This window comes from Manacus vitellinus, unplaced genomic scaffold (assembly GCF_001715985.3).
Source record: "Manacus vitellinus isolate BGI_N305 unplaced genomic scaffold, ASM171598v3 scaffold_7_pilon, whole genome shotgun sequence".
NCBI lineage: Eukaryota > Metazoa > Chordata > Aves > Passeriformes > Pipridae > Manacus > Manacus vitellinus.
In genome coordinates, this window is record NW_021940813.1 from 10,915,169 (window position 1) to 10,932,273 (window position 17,105).

General features: G+C 36.4%; 1 protein-coding gene across 4 annotated transcripts in view; it reads right to left on the minus strand.

The window, feature by feature from the left end:
* The window catches only part of MBTPS2 (membrane bound transcription factor peptidase, site 2), a 40,089-nt gene extending 22,984 nt beyond the window's left edge, over positions 1 to 17,105 (minus strand). For all 4 annotated transcript variants that reach the window (XR_001922145.2, XR_001922144.2, XM_018084237.2 and 1 more), the window contains exons 1-6: positions 17,001 to 17,105; positions 12,532 to 12,680; positions 10,712 to 10,850; positions 6,831 to 6,934; positions 4,324 to 4,451; positions 352 to 470 (exon numbers count right to left, since the gene is read on the minus strand). Coding sequence is in view for 2 of the 4 variants with exons in the window: in XM_018084237.2 (XP_017939726.1) it covers positions 352 to 470; positions 4,324 to 4,451; positions 6,831 to 6,934; positions 10,712 to 10,850; positions 12,532 to 12,608 (567 nt within the window). In the remaining 2 variants the exon portion in view is untranslated. The remainder of the gene's footprint in view (positions 1 to 351; positions 471 to 4,323; positions 4,452 to 6,830; positions 6,935 to 10,711; positions 10,851 to 12,531; positions 12,681 to 17,000) is intronic.

Here is a 17,105-nt window from a genome sequence, read left to right on the forward strand (position 1 = left end):
TAACATTAAAACCAGACAACAGTAACTAGAGTGATAATGCAGTTTCCAGTAGATTTGCTTTGTGCCAATACTGAAAAAAAGTTAACCCCCCCAGAAATAAGCTGCAAACTCATCTCAAACACCTACACAGTTTTATAGTATGCTGAATAGTCTATAATTATTCACACTATGTTCTTTTATTTACTAATATTAAAATACATGAGACTAAGAAGAAAACTTTAAGCAAAAAGTTCAATATATTTGATTCTGCAGAGTGCTGCACTGACTAAATCTGATTGTGCTAATAAGAGAGAGAGATACATTTCAGGTCACAAAGCATATAATATGAAAACAGCAAAGACCTTTTCTTACCTCTGCAACCTCAGTGACAAGTGCCCCGACACCCGTGTAATAAAAAGGGAAAAGAATGGCTGGCAGCAGAAACAAAACCAAGAAACTGGCAACACCAAGAACAAAATTATGCCACACCCCTAAAAAGAAGCAAAAAAAAGATTCTAAATAAAAACTAATAACAAAGTTGGTTTTGAAATTTTTCTACAGCCACCTTCTAATTAACTTTCCTGAAATTGTTACTGTAAGAATGGATAAAAAGTTAATTAGTGTTGAACATAGGCATAAAAAAAGAATACATACATTATTACTTTACCAACTTTCGTTTCTATGATGCCACTTTGTAAGGAAGTTTTAGACAAACCTCTGAGCCCCTGAGAATTATACTATCAGAAAAGACAGGCAAGCAGTAAGTCCACTTCTAAGGTGTCATTCTACCACAGGGAGATTTCATCATGTACCATTACTTTTCTAAGTATGCAGTGAGCAGAACACCCAGAAGAAAAACTGGGCTTCTGAATCAATTATTAAAATACAGTTTCTATCTATAGAGTTGTCTTCAATCATAAATATAAAAAAAAAAGGAATGAAATGTAGTACTTGTCACCTTCTATCACAATAAACTGCTGAATTTATGAATAATGGGCTTATTTTTTTAATAAATGCTGTTTGCCCTAGTCAGCAAGATGTCTGAAATTTAGTGGCAATTCAGGATTTGTCATGGTTATCTCCATTATTTCAATTGAAATTATTACATGTATATGTGCCAAACGAGTTTAGAAAATTATTTGAAAAAAAGGCTTCTCTGACAAGAAAATCTGGACCTAAAACCACATCAAGAAATTAAGTTGTGCAATCAGTATTTCCTGACACATTATTCTGGGGAACATATTTGCAATTGCAATCTTTATAGTATATTGTTCTCCATAGGAGGAAATGAACGACTATCATAAGACACAGTTGGTTTTCATTATCAAAGCTTTATGGTTTTCCACATTCAGTACTGTTCCAATTTTCTCACTGAGTTTGTGTTCTTGCACAAACATTTTGTATGAACAATGCAGGAACACTGCAATGTTAAAGACTTCTTATTTCCTCCTTACAGTGCTTATTACGAGGAGTTTGATTCAATTCTGTATTTACAGTGCAGTTACAGGACAGGAATTCCAAAGCACAGGAATTGAAGTAAATATATCTAAAAATATATTTAACCTATCTTTCTTGAAGCATATATAACACAGGAATGGGAACATATGGCAGACTCTTATCTCCCCTCTCTATCTCTACATCTCACCCGGTCTTCTTTTACACTTCTAATTCTGCAGAAATGAGAGACATTTTTGAAGTACTTGAAGTAAGGGTTTGTTGCCATTTCCACTAGCAGACACTCCTCAAAGTAATTTCTCTTTCTATAGTTTTTAATTGCATCTCACTGAAAGGCAATCAGATAGAGGAAATGTTTCTGCAATCAGTACTTCTTATCCCACACACACACACATATGCGCGAACAGACACACAAGTGCAACAAATCCAAAAGCAGTAAGTAAATATTTTAACTTTATTGTTTTAACCTTTTTATCTTAAAAATATTTTTTCAGTTTAACACCTTAACAAAAGATAAAAATGAAAAATGGAAACAAAATTCCTTTGCAAGAGAGTGGCTGCTACAGAGAGAAAACTGAAAAAAAACAACCTCATATTAATAAATAAGAAAGAGGTGATGGAATTGCTAGAGTGTGACAAGGAATACTTTCAAACAGCTGGAAAACATGAGCCTTACTGCCATAAATGACAGTTAGCTGTGTGGAATACAGCAGAAAAGTCTAAAATAGAAAGGTTTTAAACTCATCCCAGGTGATCCACAGAAAAATAAACATGCTCAAAATGAGAATACCTGTAGAGGCACACTGCTCAGTATACCTTCAACTTCATCTTGCTAAAACAGCCTCATCCTCAGATACTTAATTCCTTATATTTAAAATGGGACACTTTACACAACTCTTAAACCACCTTAAAATAATTTATGAATTATTAAATTTTTAAAAGATAATTACTTAAAAAAATATTTAACTCCTGTTTAAGATGAGACAAAATGTATTAAAATTATCTTAAAAAGTAATATAAATAATTGAACTAATTGCAAGAAAGTTCTGCACAGAAGCACTTTTCCTCTAGCAGGCATGAAATGATGTTCTAAATACTACAAGTCTTGCAGGAATGCTCATTTCCTTGAAGTCATGATGCCATCTGCTGTACAACAAATATACTGCTTAATCTCCAAAGTATAGGTGGAGTATTTAGTGTTGTCCTCTACTCTAGCTCTGTTACTTGGCTGCCATACAAAAATCTGAAAGCATGTCTCTGTAAATTCAAATCTTCTGAACGCTGAGAATAGGCTCATTCAAATGTTCTGACAATTAAAACAAATTAGTCGTTTACTGAGTAACACATTTTATCATTATCAAATATCCTAGTTCTGAAACATATCAATCATTAACTGTAAAAAAAGGCATGTATTAGTTATAACTAAACTGAAAACAAGCTGTTCATGCTAGCCAGTCTTGCAATGTGCTTGCTCCTTACCTTGTATTACCCTATTTCAGGTTTCCCAAGAAACATGACAAATTACTATAAGTGTTTGCTTGCCATCAAAACATGCAAACAATTATTTTCTATTACAGCTTAGCATCTAATTTTTCTAGATAATTTCTCAGGAATCTATGTAAGGAACCATTTTGAAAATCAATGTCTTTTCTTTCGGTTCTGTTCACTGAAGCTGAAAATGGAAATTGATTAATTTGATAAATTTGGCTTCATAAAAATTAGCTTATTGCAGTGAATTATTTTTGTTGATTAGAATTTTGGAATATAGATATATTAACTTACCTAACATTTGTAATTATTTACTTGATTTATGAAAGCTTGAAAACAAGTTTGCTAAAGGCTTCTGTATGTCTACACCCTATATGATGTTTTAGATACAATATTCAAGAAACAATGCTAGAAACTAAACATTAGAACAAGCTGGCTGCTAGCCTACTGTCCCCTGCAATAGAAAATCATCAGTATCAAGAACTAAACCAAGATAATAACTTCTCTATCTCCGTTTAAGTTGTTTGGGAACCACTTTTGCCTATAGGAATAATCATACAAGTGGTTCAGGCAGAATAACGCAGTCTCAGTTTGACTTTCCAGAGCAACAGGGTTCTACTTCCCAGCAGCCAGAGACTTCAAAAAACATCAAGTCAAAACTATCTGTAGGTTATTTGGAGCCATAACCTATGATTCTTTTTGGACAATTGTGTTTTAACCTTTATTTCTTCCTGATGGTAACATCAAAACACAGTGACCGGTATAATAACACAACTCACAGGTCAATGAAAATCACTTACAATACTACTGAAAAATAGATTGCTCCTATTGCAGAAAATGGTACTGAATTGCTCAAGGATGTTCACCTGTGACAGCAAGTTGTGTTCTTACACCACATCTTCTGACTGAGTATTTTCCAGCTCATGTGCTCCAAGGTTTTGTTACTTAGGCCATATGACATGCAAAAAAACCCCACACAACAAACAAACAAAAAAGACAAAAAGGTGCTTCTGCACCTGAGCTGGTGTAAGAGCTTTTTCTAATGAGAGGAAGGTCAGAAACTACATTTTTTCCCCAACCACACAACTGGAATTTGTTATGCACAACTATTCTGAATCAGATCTAGAATATAATGTTTTTCAGGACAGGAAATTGGTACTTATTTAAGACACTAGAAACAGACATCTCTAGCCCAGAAAGCAGCACAATATGGACAGTGATCAAATGATTTTCTGAAATGACAATGTAGGTTCAGAACAGAAGGATCATCTTTAGGTAAAGAGAAGCTTGGGTACTTCTTCATTCTAAACCTTAAATGCTCTATCAAAGATTCAGAAATGATGCCTGTAGAATAAGTAACAGTGCTAAGCAAAGATTTAATTAAAAAGCACAAACTATTACCTGCACAAAATATCCTTAATTGCTGGACAGGAGATATCAGTTGCAAGTGAGTTGTGAAAAGGTCAACAAATGCTCCAGGATAGACAATGAAGATAAAAATCCCAAATCCATTAAATCGTACTTGTTCTCTTAAAAAGAAGAAAAGAAAAATGTAGTGGTGTTACTGCAAATAAACAAAAGAAAAACTGAGAGATTCTACATAGCACATGTATTTTTGACAACAAAAATAATTAAAATATAATTATAAATGAAATTATTTTTCATAATACCAAAAACTGAAAGATAATTAAACTACAGAATGTTTTCTGCAGTAGTTGCCATGTTGAAGCAGCACTCATCTGTGAGTCTGGTAAAAAATAAAGGATAAGGTCAGCTTCCTTTCTCCCAGTAATACATGAAATACTTTTTTTTAAAAAACCACCTACTTTCAAGTTAAAATATATTTTAACATTTGGGGTATTTTTTTTCTTTTAAGTAAAAAAAAGGCAGCCTGTAGGAAGCAGTTTCAAAGTCATCTATGAAAAATTATCTGCAAGAAGCAATTGCGTCCCTTTTAAAGAAACATTTATAGATTTCTGGAATTTACAATTTCTTTGTTTCTCCTAAACCAAATTTAGAATAAATTGTAAACTAATAAAAATGAGGGAAATGTAATCTGAAAAAATGAAAACAATTCGAGAGGTTAAAAGGACAAATGCTAATGACCTTCCAACGCTTAATATTCTACGATTCTATGATTCTATTTAAATATATTAGTAGCTGACAATATCATACAGATAATATTTTTTTTCACAGGTTTTACAATTGCTTTTAAGTGGAATGTTTTGGAACAAATACATTAAGTTTTTCTGAAGCTAGAAATTTCGTTAGGCATGAGACAATCATGTAACAAGACAAACCAGGCACAGATCAGCTAATACCATATCTTTACTGAGACAGTATACTGGATATAACATTTTATTTATTCACATTTATTTGCTTACTGTGTATATATAAAGAACAGAAGTACAAAAAATTTTTCAGAATGAAGTCATACACTAATTCTGTGGAGCTAACTCACCAGACTCACCCATGCTACCAATTAGTAACAGCCACTCTAACACCTATACATGATTTCATGACTTGGGTAGAAGGCACAGAGTGAAGAAGAAGATGACATTTTTTTTGGTAAAAGCCTCGACTAAGCTAAGGATCAAATATTTCAAGCTCTTGTAGTTCACTGCTAATGTTACCTTGCACTGAAGTTGCCAAAAGTTTATTAGATTTCAGGAAGGCTAAGTGACTTGCCAGAATAATGAAATTTGCCCACAGCTATTTAGTAAAGCCTAGACCCTGAGGATTTACAGTAACAGCACTATAGACCCAACTGGTCTAGGAAGAAAATAAAGTCAAGCAGAAAACAGCAGTAGCAACATTGGCTGCCAAGGTATACACTGGACAAACTAATTTCTCTCCTGGAAACAGCTGGGAAACAATTTTTTGACAAAAACATAACCCAAAATTGAATATTCAGAACGTTTGCTCTAGATCTTGAATAAAGATATCAGACATAAGCATTGTTCTTTCTATTTGAAAAGAGCTCTGTAGTTACTCCTAGCTTCTCTGCAGTCAGTCAGCAAAATGTAAGAAAATTTTGTTGTTTCTTCCTGTGGTGGGATGAGCAAGAGCAAGAGCTTCATCTTCTATGGAAAAATCCCTGTGACTATTTGGGGGAATAAAGCTGAAAGACAAACAGAGCATACGAAACACAGAGTCCCAAGCCACCCCTTTAATTGAGAACTTTTGAGGTTATAAAAAAAGGGAGTAATGGGGGAAAATGAAGTTGTTTGCTCAAGAACATCAGAGAAACAACTTAGGGCTTCATGCTCATAGGACAGATAATGATGCTGTCCAGGAGAAACAAGGAAGACACCTGAATATCAGTCCCAGTAATCACCATTCAGCCTTCTTCTGCTGGAGTGGCATTTAACAGTAATGACTAAACTTGTCAAATAAGTTTTGTGAAGTAATCATCATAGTTAAGGACATTAAAAAGACAATTTGATCAGAATTAATAAATCCCTGACATTAACGGGCAAATCACATTTGACTGAGTTATTGCTTCAACTCGTTCATATGCTACTTCACAAGCCATGTTTAAACAAACAATTTAAGATCCATTTTAAAGTATCGTGCAACAGCACATGGGTCCTCTTCAACTGCCACAGGTGCAGAAATGAAATTGCTCTGTGAAAAACAGGACCGCTTAAAAGAAGTATGATTTTAAACCCAATGCAGCACTGTATATTTGCAAAGCAGAAATCCTTTCTCATTATCTGTAGACACTGCATTAAAACGCTATCCTTAATTGTACATCCTTCCAAACTTAAAATGTAAGGAAGCTATGAAATACAGACTGAACAGTCTCTCCAGATAAACCAAAACAGTGCTAACAGCATTCTCGGGTAACTGCTCTGGAATATTAGGCTTTGTTGATAGAGAGTAGGAGAAAAGCAATTTGTGTTTACCGAATAGCTGCCACCCCATGGCCGACTTCATGTATCACACCGCTGATGAGGATTGCAGAGAAGAAATAGGTCAGCTGGCTGACAGGCAAATTGACACCAGGCACCTGTTGATGTGGGCATGACAACAAAACAAAACACAGGAGGAAACCAAGAGGTACAAAGACGAATCCTTTTACCTCTAAAATTCCTGCTCTCAGCTTCCTCAGATCCACAACAGCACAGGGGTTGTTCTCATGCAACAGTATCACTTTGTACCTCTTTTCTCAACTTATCCAATGTATTGTAACATATATTAAATATATATCCTTTTGTTGAATGTTAAATAGCTCTCCAGGCACAAAAGCCTTCTCCCTGCTCTATTTATTCCCCACAGCCCTGACCAAATGTGTCCTACACTATATTAAGCTTGAGTTCATAAAAACGTACGCAGAATTCCACTCAAATGAAACAGGCTTGGCAATTCTGAGCTTACTAAAATTCTTAGTTCACAATTTCCCGCAGCCTGTCATGTAGCTATAGAGAAGATCCACCCCCTAAAAGAAAATAATAAAAATTGTATGGCACTTAAAACACTATGAGCTGTAAAAGTTAAAAAGTGACTGAACAGTCTCCCTTCTCTCTCCCCATACAAATTACAAGATTATCCCAAGTTTACAGGGTCAAAATAAAGGTAATTTTCACCGATTGTTTTCATCTATGTAGTTTTGGTTGTCTACATATGGCAATTTAACCTTAAAAAAACCCACTTGAAACGAGCATAGTATTTTAATTTACATAAGACAAAATATGCAGGCCCCTCATATTCTTCCTGTTGGTGGATTCCCACCACTCACCAGGTCCCTCATTGCACTAGTTACGAGACACCAGCTGCTTCCAGACAGGCTTCAGTGCAGTCACTTCTCAAAGAATTAGGAACCAACCCCTCTTTCCTGCTGATGGACCTTCATCCTGCTCAGTTCCACCTCCCCTCAGGGCCATGCTGCAGTGGCACAACAAGGCCACTCCTGCTGCTTCTCTGGGGCAGTTCTCTTGTCTGCTCCACAGCTTTTTCCACTGGAGGCAGGGTGCAGTCCACTGCAGTCACTAACAGCTGATGTGAACACAACTTGAATTGCAATCCAGTGTCACAAAAGAGATACTATAGTCAAAAATTTCTGGCCTGTTTATAGGACTCTATAAAAACCACCCCTGTGGCAACCCAAAGGGTGCAGATCCAACTGCAGATCCAGAGCAGGTTTGATTCTACCTCCATTCAGTTCTGCACATTCCACACTTACATGCATTCACCTACCCATGCAGTAGAACTCTACAATAGGCTGAAATAGCTAAAATAAATCCTTCAAAAGACTGTTTTCATTAATGTTAATAATTCCACAAATTCTGTCCAGAGTGTGATCATGACTAAGATATTTATCTTAACTGGTACGACTGTGGTACCTCACTGGATAAAGACACCTGCTCTCCATTCTTTGAGCATCCCTTGGTTGTATTGCAGCATCAGCTGCTGGCACTAAAGCATTTCCAAGTGGTGTTGCCAGTGGCCATCTGCAACAAGAGGACAGACAGCCATAGCAAGAGTTGCCATCTCAATACCACCAGGAATATGGCCTGCTAGAACACAGCACCCTGCTTTCAGACTTCACATCAAAAAAGCTATTTTCAGATTCACCTAAAACAGAAGCTACCTCTCATGAAGGGTTCTGAAACCAATAGCAGTATTTTGTAAAAAAGCATGTCATCTTATATTTTATAGTCTTCTGGAAATGCCTTTAATAAAAGAAGATCTTTTGCTAGTAACTGATCTGCCTCCTTCCTATTTGTGTCAATAGGCAACCAACATGGGGGAAGCTGAAGAAAAACAGCCCAGTTACCTATAGTTAAGTATTTTAAACAAAGTACATGACTGACCAAAAGAGAAAGGGTACAAAAATCTTAATAAAACATAAGCAGAATTGTTCCTCCCTCTCTCCATAGCCAAAGGTTAAATGGTTAAACAGATTTATGCCACAGGCTAAAGTTAAGTTAAAAAAGAAAAAGTGGTGTGTTTTGTTGTTTGTTTTTTTTTAACTAACTCATTCTCCTCCAGGCAGTCAAATACAAGTAAATAATTAAAATGAGAAGGTCATCCTCAGTTGTTCTTCACCTCTTAACAACCATAAATGAGTCACTGTTTTGTGTCAACTTATGCTAGCTCATTCCCCTTAAAAAGAATACTGAAACTCATTAAAAGCAGAATTATACAACTGTGACCATTCAGGAACAAAAGAATGAGGTAGGAAAGGAAGAGTTAAGTTAGAAGTAACTATATCCCCATACATGACATTACATTATCCCTATATAGTAAATTGTTCTCAGTGCCAGTCAATGCTCGGTTTGAATACAGTCATATTGCCACAGGCAGTCACTAAGGAATCAATTCCACATTGAATTGCAAACATTGCCCTACTTTTCTTCTTTCATTGTTTCAATTCACACCAGATTAATTCCAAAGGCTCATCTTTACTTTGGCTGTCTCTACGTTATTTTCTCCAAAGAGCAATATATCGACAAAGACCACTTTACTCTGGTGTCACAGAAGTGGATAGATTCATATAATGATTTCAGGAAATGAAGATGTAAGGGAGGCTTTTCTTACTCCAGAATGTAATAGACACACATGGTTAGGAGAGACCCCGTTGGCACGTAAATTAAAAATTTTCTGTCTCAAGTTCCACTTGTGCTCTATGGGATGCACATTCCTGTCTGTTTCTGGAAATAATTCAGGAGCAGGCTGTGGAGTGGGTGATGGCAGTGGCAGTGCCAGCAGTTGTCTCTCAGATCTCACTGCCTGTTTTTGCCAACACATTCTGCATTCGCTATATTCACCTGCATGTGTGAAACAGACCGAGCCATCCAAAGGCACCAGGTTTATGGCACATGCTAATAATAATCAGGCTTCCTGCACTCATGTAATTTTTTAAGTCTAGCTCCATGCAGTTGGTTTAACATTTACAGGACGGTCTATTATGGCGACAGAAAAATCTCAACTTCTGTTCACTGGAAAAGCTGAGTACTTAGAGTAAAATGCCTGGGCACCCCTGCTCTAAGCCATGTAGCAGAAGGCAGAGAAATCTCACAGGACCTTCCGCAGTTCTGGAAAATGACCACACATTTTGGCCAGATAACACTCCTGGGGTACAAAAGGTGGGTAGGAAGCCTTCCAGATTAAAACTGTTGTAAGGCAATGCCAGTTCTTCCATTACTGCCTTACGTAGATATAAGAAAGACAGAATGTGAAATACATTCTGTTCTAAAACCATACAATATATTGTCCAGCATCAGAAATCCTTAAAAGAATTAAATACATTGTTATTAGGCCTTTAACTAGATACTGCTGGAAACAGCACTTTAAATTTCAGATTGTAAATTAGGTCATAAGTCGTTGAACAATCAAAAAAAATGCCACCTCCTCACTAATAAATCTTTGCTTCTACCATCACAAAAGGCTCTTTGCACTTCTTCTCCACTGATGTTTTCTATTGTAGTAGATGAAACAGACTTGTCTGTTCCTGTGAACTCTACACTGCACAGCTCACAGGAGGCAAATTCTAAGCTCTGTTTTATATTCTTAGTACTATAATTTAGGGTTTTTCAAAATGACTAGCCAATTCCCACTCCTGAGAATTTTTAATATAAACTCTTCCGTGTTTGCCTTCATCTGCCCTCTGTTACTTTACCCACTCCCCATTTTTAAGGCCGATAACAAACCAGGACATTTTCATGTAGATGAACATCAAGAGTTTGGTTATTCTTGCATGGGAATATTTAAGCATCACATATGCCATTAAGAAGCTGTTTTATATCACAGCTCTCACACAAAGACCTGAGGAGAGCACACTTACCACGACCTGCAGCATACGATCGTTCTGGGCCCTCGGTGCCTCCGTGAGCATCTGTGTCAGTGTCTGCATCAGTGTCTTCCCGAGGAGAATAACAGAGCCAAACATGGCAACTATTCCAAACACCATTCCTACGCTGAACCTACAAAGAGAAGCAATTAGTTTAGCAATCCACAGCCACAAGAAGATGGGGTGTATATAGCTGCTTTATAGCACAACTTAGCACACAAAACACAGGGCAACACTTTGCTGCTACTACTATTCATGTATCAGCAATCCAGTACAAAAATATTACCTAAAGGAAACAAATAACAATAATTATATAGTAATATATAGTGTATATATATATATAACACTAATAACATACAATATTTTCCATGGTTAATAAATGTTTTACATCAGACCACATCTTGATAAATTTTCTAATATTTTTATTCTCTTCTTACACATTCTAAATTGTATTCTGCTACCCTGTAACCTGCCTTTAGCTATAATTTATAAACATAACTAACAATGTATAATTGACCAAGCTGCACCACACCATCACACATTTAGAGACCTGGACCAAATGATGGGGTAGCTTACAAAATTATAAGCTTTTTCAATACATTTTGCATCTTTCTTATAAACAGTAAGAAGTGCTAAATGGGACTCAAATCTTTTTTAAAGAACAACTAAAAGGTACAACTGCAAGATCAGATTAACATCAATTATTTAAACAACATTGTTTTTCTCATCAATTTAGTTTTCATTAAAATCAGTGTTGAAAATAATTTCAATTCATGTCACTCCATCTAGTGGCAAATTTTTATTCAGCATTATTATTTTACACTGTACCATAGCTGAAGGATGTGATAACATTTATTTTCTAACTAAAACACTTCTCCAGCAGTCCTCCTTCTTCTCACAATAGCATAGCTGTTCTCTTACCATCCTTAATGAAGCTCACTGGGAATTAGTAGATTTATTTTAAGCAACATGTACTTGTAATGTTAATTAAAGAGACCAGGGAAAACACTATACTGTAATAAGTTATATGCATTACAAATTGTAATTGATACAGAACTATTTCAGACTGATTATTACAAAATCATTACATACCAGAGAAACCAAAATGAAGCAGAGCTTCTCTTTTATTACTATCTCACTGAGGGTAGCAATAAGGGAAATGAAAAGAAATTCAAACCTTACTCATTTTATATTTTCAGAGCAGATACAAAGTAATGCTAGGAAGGCAACTGAGTTTCCTAAACCAGTTCAGGAGCACCCACACTAAACCACCCTACTTACCTACCCATTCCCAGCACTGTGCAACCTCAGCAGGGAAAGGTGAAGGCAGATAAAAGACAGAAGGTGAGCAGTGTGCTTATGAGCAGGTATCATTACTGAATGTCTGCCCAATGATTGACTACAGGGACACAGCTGAGTACCTGGTAAACTCTAGAGACTGGGGAGAGCTCAGGGTCCAGTGATGGAAGTGATGGACAGATGAAGAACATGAGAAGCTGCTTTCAGACCTATTTCTGTATGCAGTAGTACATGCAATAGCTGTACTCTTAAGAACTTCAAACCACAGGTTTAGAGATTTCTAGTTCTATAGCATCTCAATATGCAACCTGTATTACAATTATGTATTGTTTTAGTAGAGGAGAAAGACTTAAACTGGCACAGTACAATTATAGCAGCCACACTAATCTGGTTTTATCATTAGCCTACTGAAATAACCATGTCTACCCATTGCATTTTTAAGGCTGAAAGGCACAGATATGGTTCAACTGTTGATTCTGTATTTGACAGAAGAAAAAAAAATCTGGAATTTATACCACAAATACAGAAATTTGGGCTTCCATCTCCCCCAGCTGTAGAACTGGCGGTTGAACAGAGCTGTTTGCCATCGCATGTGAAAGGGAGAGATACTCAGGCCATATGTCAGCAGCCAGTCTTCATATGATGCCTTCAGAGAGCTGGATGACTGCAAAACAATGGAAAATCAGTTGGACCAAAAATTCCAGGAAGATTCTGTAACGTGACCAAGCAGTAAATGTGATCTGTTAATAGAAAAACAGATGTAACCCTTCAGGTAAATGTCCTACACATTCTTTATATTTTGACCTATAGGTAGGTATGACACATAATATGAAAAAGTTATGCCACTGTTTTGATGTCATTTGTAACAGTTCTAGGTTTGTGAGAGTGATCCAGTGTTATTTGACAAACATGATCTTATGTCATCTTTCCCAGTGTTAAATCACTTCTAGTTCTACTGTCCAGGTAGAAGGCTAAAGACTGTTGATGGTATTCTTTGAATGAGCAATTATATTCCAATCAACATTTTAAAGACTACAATAATGGAAAACACTTATTTTGTCTTCAGCTGAAAAACCTGTTTCTAATACTGGTGAGATATGGCTCAGTATTGCAGATACCCATTAGTAAGGGTAAAAATTAGGTCTACTTTCCAAACACAGAGACTCTGAAATATTTGATCATGCTAAAAAAAAACCCACAAGGAATTATCAACTGGTATTGCAATGGTGATTCACTATGGTAACTTCTCAGCATTTCAATACACTTCTAGTAGTTCCAAAGATGTCTCTTGATGAGAAATGTGACCTCTAAACTATACAATTAATACTTACCTGCAGTATTAGCTGCTCTTATAAGAGCAATAGACATGTTGTTTTGTAATTGCTACTTCATACTATATGACACTTGCATTCTCAACAAACTTTAGTCACCTGCTTCATGGAAGCTACTGTCAGAAATCCAGCAGAAGGAATGCTTTACTCAGAGGTGAAAGAGAAACTCATAGTTCAGGAAAAGCACACAAGAGGCTTGAGCCTCCTGACTTTGGGCAGTTCCCAAGGCAGAAGTGTCTCTGACATAATCCAGACAAATCCTTGGAGCTGTCTGAACTGGAATATCGTTCCCAGGGTTCCCTACAAGCAGCAGCACCTACTGAAGACATCTGGAATGTGTAGTTCACAACAGGCTTCCTTCTCCTCCCCCAAGAGGAACTTCACAAGTTTCTGGCTGTTGTGGTTCTTTAAACAAATTTAGAACTTGCCAGGTTTCTTGCTTTCCTCCTGCCCCGCCACAGTGGTGGGGGAATCAGGATCTCATTTTGCAGAACTATGTTAACAGTTTTTCTCATTTCGTCAAATTAATTAAAATTTGAACACTAAAAGTTTATTTCAAGCAACAAATTTCCTAGGACGTGAGATTCCTTTACCCAGGTCACTGTTCATATATCACCTACTACACCATTTATCCTTTCTGCCTATATATTGCTGTGTCATTTCCTTCTTCTTCATCCTATTGATTTCAGCCACATTTTTGTTCAGCCAACTGAGGGCACCAACAGAAATTTTCATTGTAATGCTTTCCCTAATCAACACTGCTCACTCCCTGTGACACCATTACATTTAGTGTCCACAATCAGATCAGCATTTGGTAACCCAGCTTTTTAAACTTTAATGGAAGAGATCACAAAAATGATTACACTTGTACTACATAAGCCAAAGAAACAAAGAAAAAGACCTCCTTGCATAATCTACCAGATAATTAAAACAGAAATACATATGTCATTAAGTACCTCTGATATGAGAAACTCTCTTCTGGGAATTAAGAAAACACATCCTATTCGTTCACATAGAGTCCAAAAAACCCCCAAAACAATCTAAAACATTATTATAATAGAGGCAGTCAGATACATTAATTTGGAACTTGAAAATGTTTTCCTTTTATCACATGCAAACCCCACTTTTTTTCCCTAGAAATGCCACAAATCCTTCCCTTTGAATTCATTCCAACAACATCACAGGCTCACTGTAGTAGCAAGACATAAATAAGTATGAAGTTGTCCATGAGAAATATGGAGTCACTGACCAATGAGGAAAATGGGGAAAAGAAAGGTGCCAAAAATTTTTGTTTCACATTTTTCTCACAAGTTGTGTAAGCAGTATTTATGATCACTGAAAGACTGCATCCCCTTGCAAAATATATTAAAAAGCTCTATGCAAACTTTTGTTCCCTCTGTGTTGATCACAGTAGGACCCCCACATTCCTCACTCAGCCTCGTGCCCTGGTGTGTTTTATTTCAAAGTCTCTCTGCTTCTCCAAGTCAAGATCTAAGTGTTCTTTGTTATACTAATTTTACTATAAAAGCAATACCTTTTTTATTTATGCAAACCTTCAAAATATGAATGTCTGCTAAATACTCCAGGAGCTCCATAAATATCTGCCAGCAAGCAGGAGTCCTTAACATTCTTCTTTGCTGACAAAATCTGTTCAAGAGCTTTGAATCATTTCAGCTTCCTGACCTTAAAAGCTGAGAGCTAACCTTGGCTCAATGTGTCTAATGCATCCTTTATTTCTCATAGCAGAAGGAGGGACAACCTTTTACCCTTCACTCATTCCTGATCCTTCAGGTAGAATGAAATATGATAATTTAGGATGTTGGGGAGAAAGAAATTAGGGATCTGTCTGATTCCCTTTTGTAGGATCCAAGCTTCAGTGAAAACTTTGATGACAGTGCTCCAATAAGGAGCAACAAGAGGGACTTACCACTCCAAATTCAGCTTGATTTAACATAGCTTTAGTTTGCTAACACAAATGTATCTCATGATGTAACTTTAGCAATATGATAATGTGAAATTCTTTGTGCAAAAATACATTTATACTTTCTATACTGTAGTCTTTCTAAAAGGCAGACTGCCCAATAAAATGACTGAAATCTGAACAACACCAGTAAGGGAAGAAACTGAGGAAAAGGCATTGCACATGGAACAAGTTCACAGAATAAAATTATCAACAAGATCATGCAAGGTAAAGTGCTCCTGTATTACTTTTCACTCATGCTCTGCATGTCCTTTTGCTGTAATTAAATTGTAAGTGATTTGAGGTTTAAGCACCTTTGCTACAGTTGCTATCAGCCTTGTGAGGTTGTGAACGTGGCAGATTTACAGTACCAGCAAATAAAACAAGCACCCCGGAGCTTCATAGTTATATAAATCTGGTTATTTAACCCAAATTCTATTTTGATTATGGTGTTCACAGTGAAGCTTATCACTGAGATGCCCACACATGTGATTTGCCAGCACGTTCACTAAAACCCAACAGCTTCCACACACTTCCTGACTTTAAATAACCTTTGTCAACTTTTAGTTAAAAGATCAAAGTTAAAATTTACCCCCTGGACTTTCATGCTGACTATAGAATTCCAGGCATTCCCCCTTCTTTTTGCAATATAAATCAGGCACTAAGTTGGCCCCAGGTGGGTTTTTTTTCCCTCCCTCTACCAGAGGCTGTAACAAGAAAAACAGTGTCACTCCTTCATTACAAAACAGAATGATTTTATGGTCTAATGCAGAAAGAAATTTTCAGAACTCTGAGATGCAAATGGTCTCAGCATCTCAGCACAACAAGTCCTACCTGAGCACAGTTCTTGCTTTATACCCTAAATTCTTCACCAGACACAAATATACCTAATATAGAACTTCTGTAATAAAATTTTAAAAATCTTCAGGTAGATGACTGTATTTGTAATTGTCATTATGTACATACTGATATTTTGCAATTAACAGCTCTCATCATTTACTGAGCTACACTTGCTTTCCAATTTGCTGCAGGGGGAGCCACTTACTTTTCAAAGTTTTCTCTGCACCTAAAATTTCTTCTTCCTATACTTTACAGGAGTGACAACATGAATATTTTGTACTTTGATATCACTAGGCTCTTTCTGCCTTGGCAGAAACAGATGCAGCTCCTGGACCGTAACATTCAGAACGAGAATTCCAGATCAAACCTTTCTTTTCATTTTCCCTCATATTTAACCAGTAAACAACCTACTTTGCAATTTCAATCATCTCTTAGAAACCATACCTCCGGAGCTTTAAAAAAACACCCCACAACACTTTATGAAACTTGTGCAATGCACAAACACATCCTAGATAAAATGAATACCGTCTTGTCGGTGTATTTTCCTTTCAAGCCTTTCCCTCCTCCCTCAGGAGGAAAAGGACAAGTCTTGTAATACTCTCTGAAGATTAAAGTTTATTTATTTTAAAGTTATTTGCATCGAGCTCTGTCTCAACTTATTTTTTTCAATAAAACTACGGACATTAAAAAAAAATGATGTATTAATTTTTACATTTTTTTAGAAAAATCATTATTATAAAACACATCCTCTACACATATAAAGCACGTACTCTGCAAAGCAAATTTCTAAATTAAGGTTGCATTTTTACTAATACATTAAACTCCAGAGAGCACACTGAAACGGCCACAGAACTGTTTAAGCAGTAGATTAAAAGCTGGGTCCTTTAACGCGGACCGAAGCCTCCGTAGCTGCCGTGGAGGCGTTTTCAACCGAGCGATGGGCGGAAGCAAAGCCCGG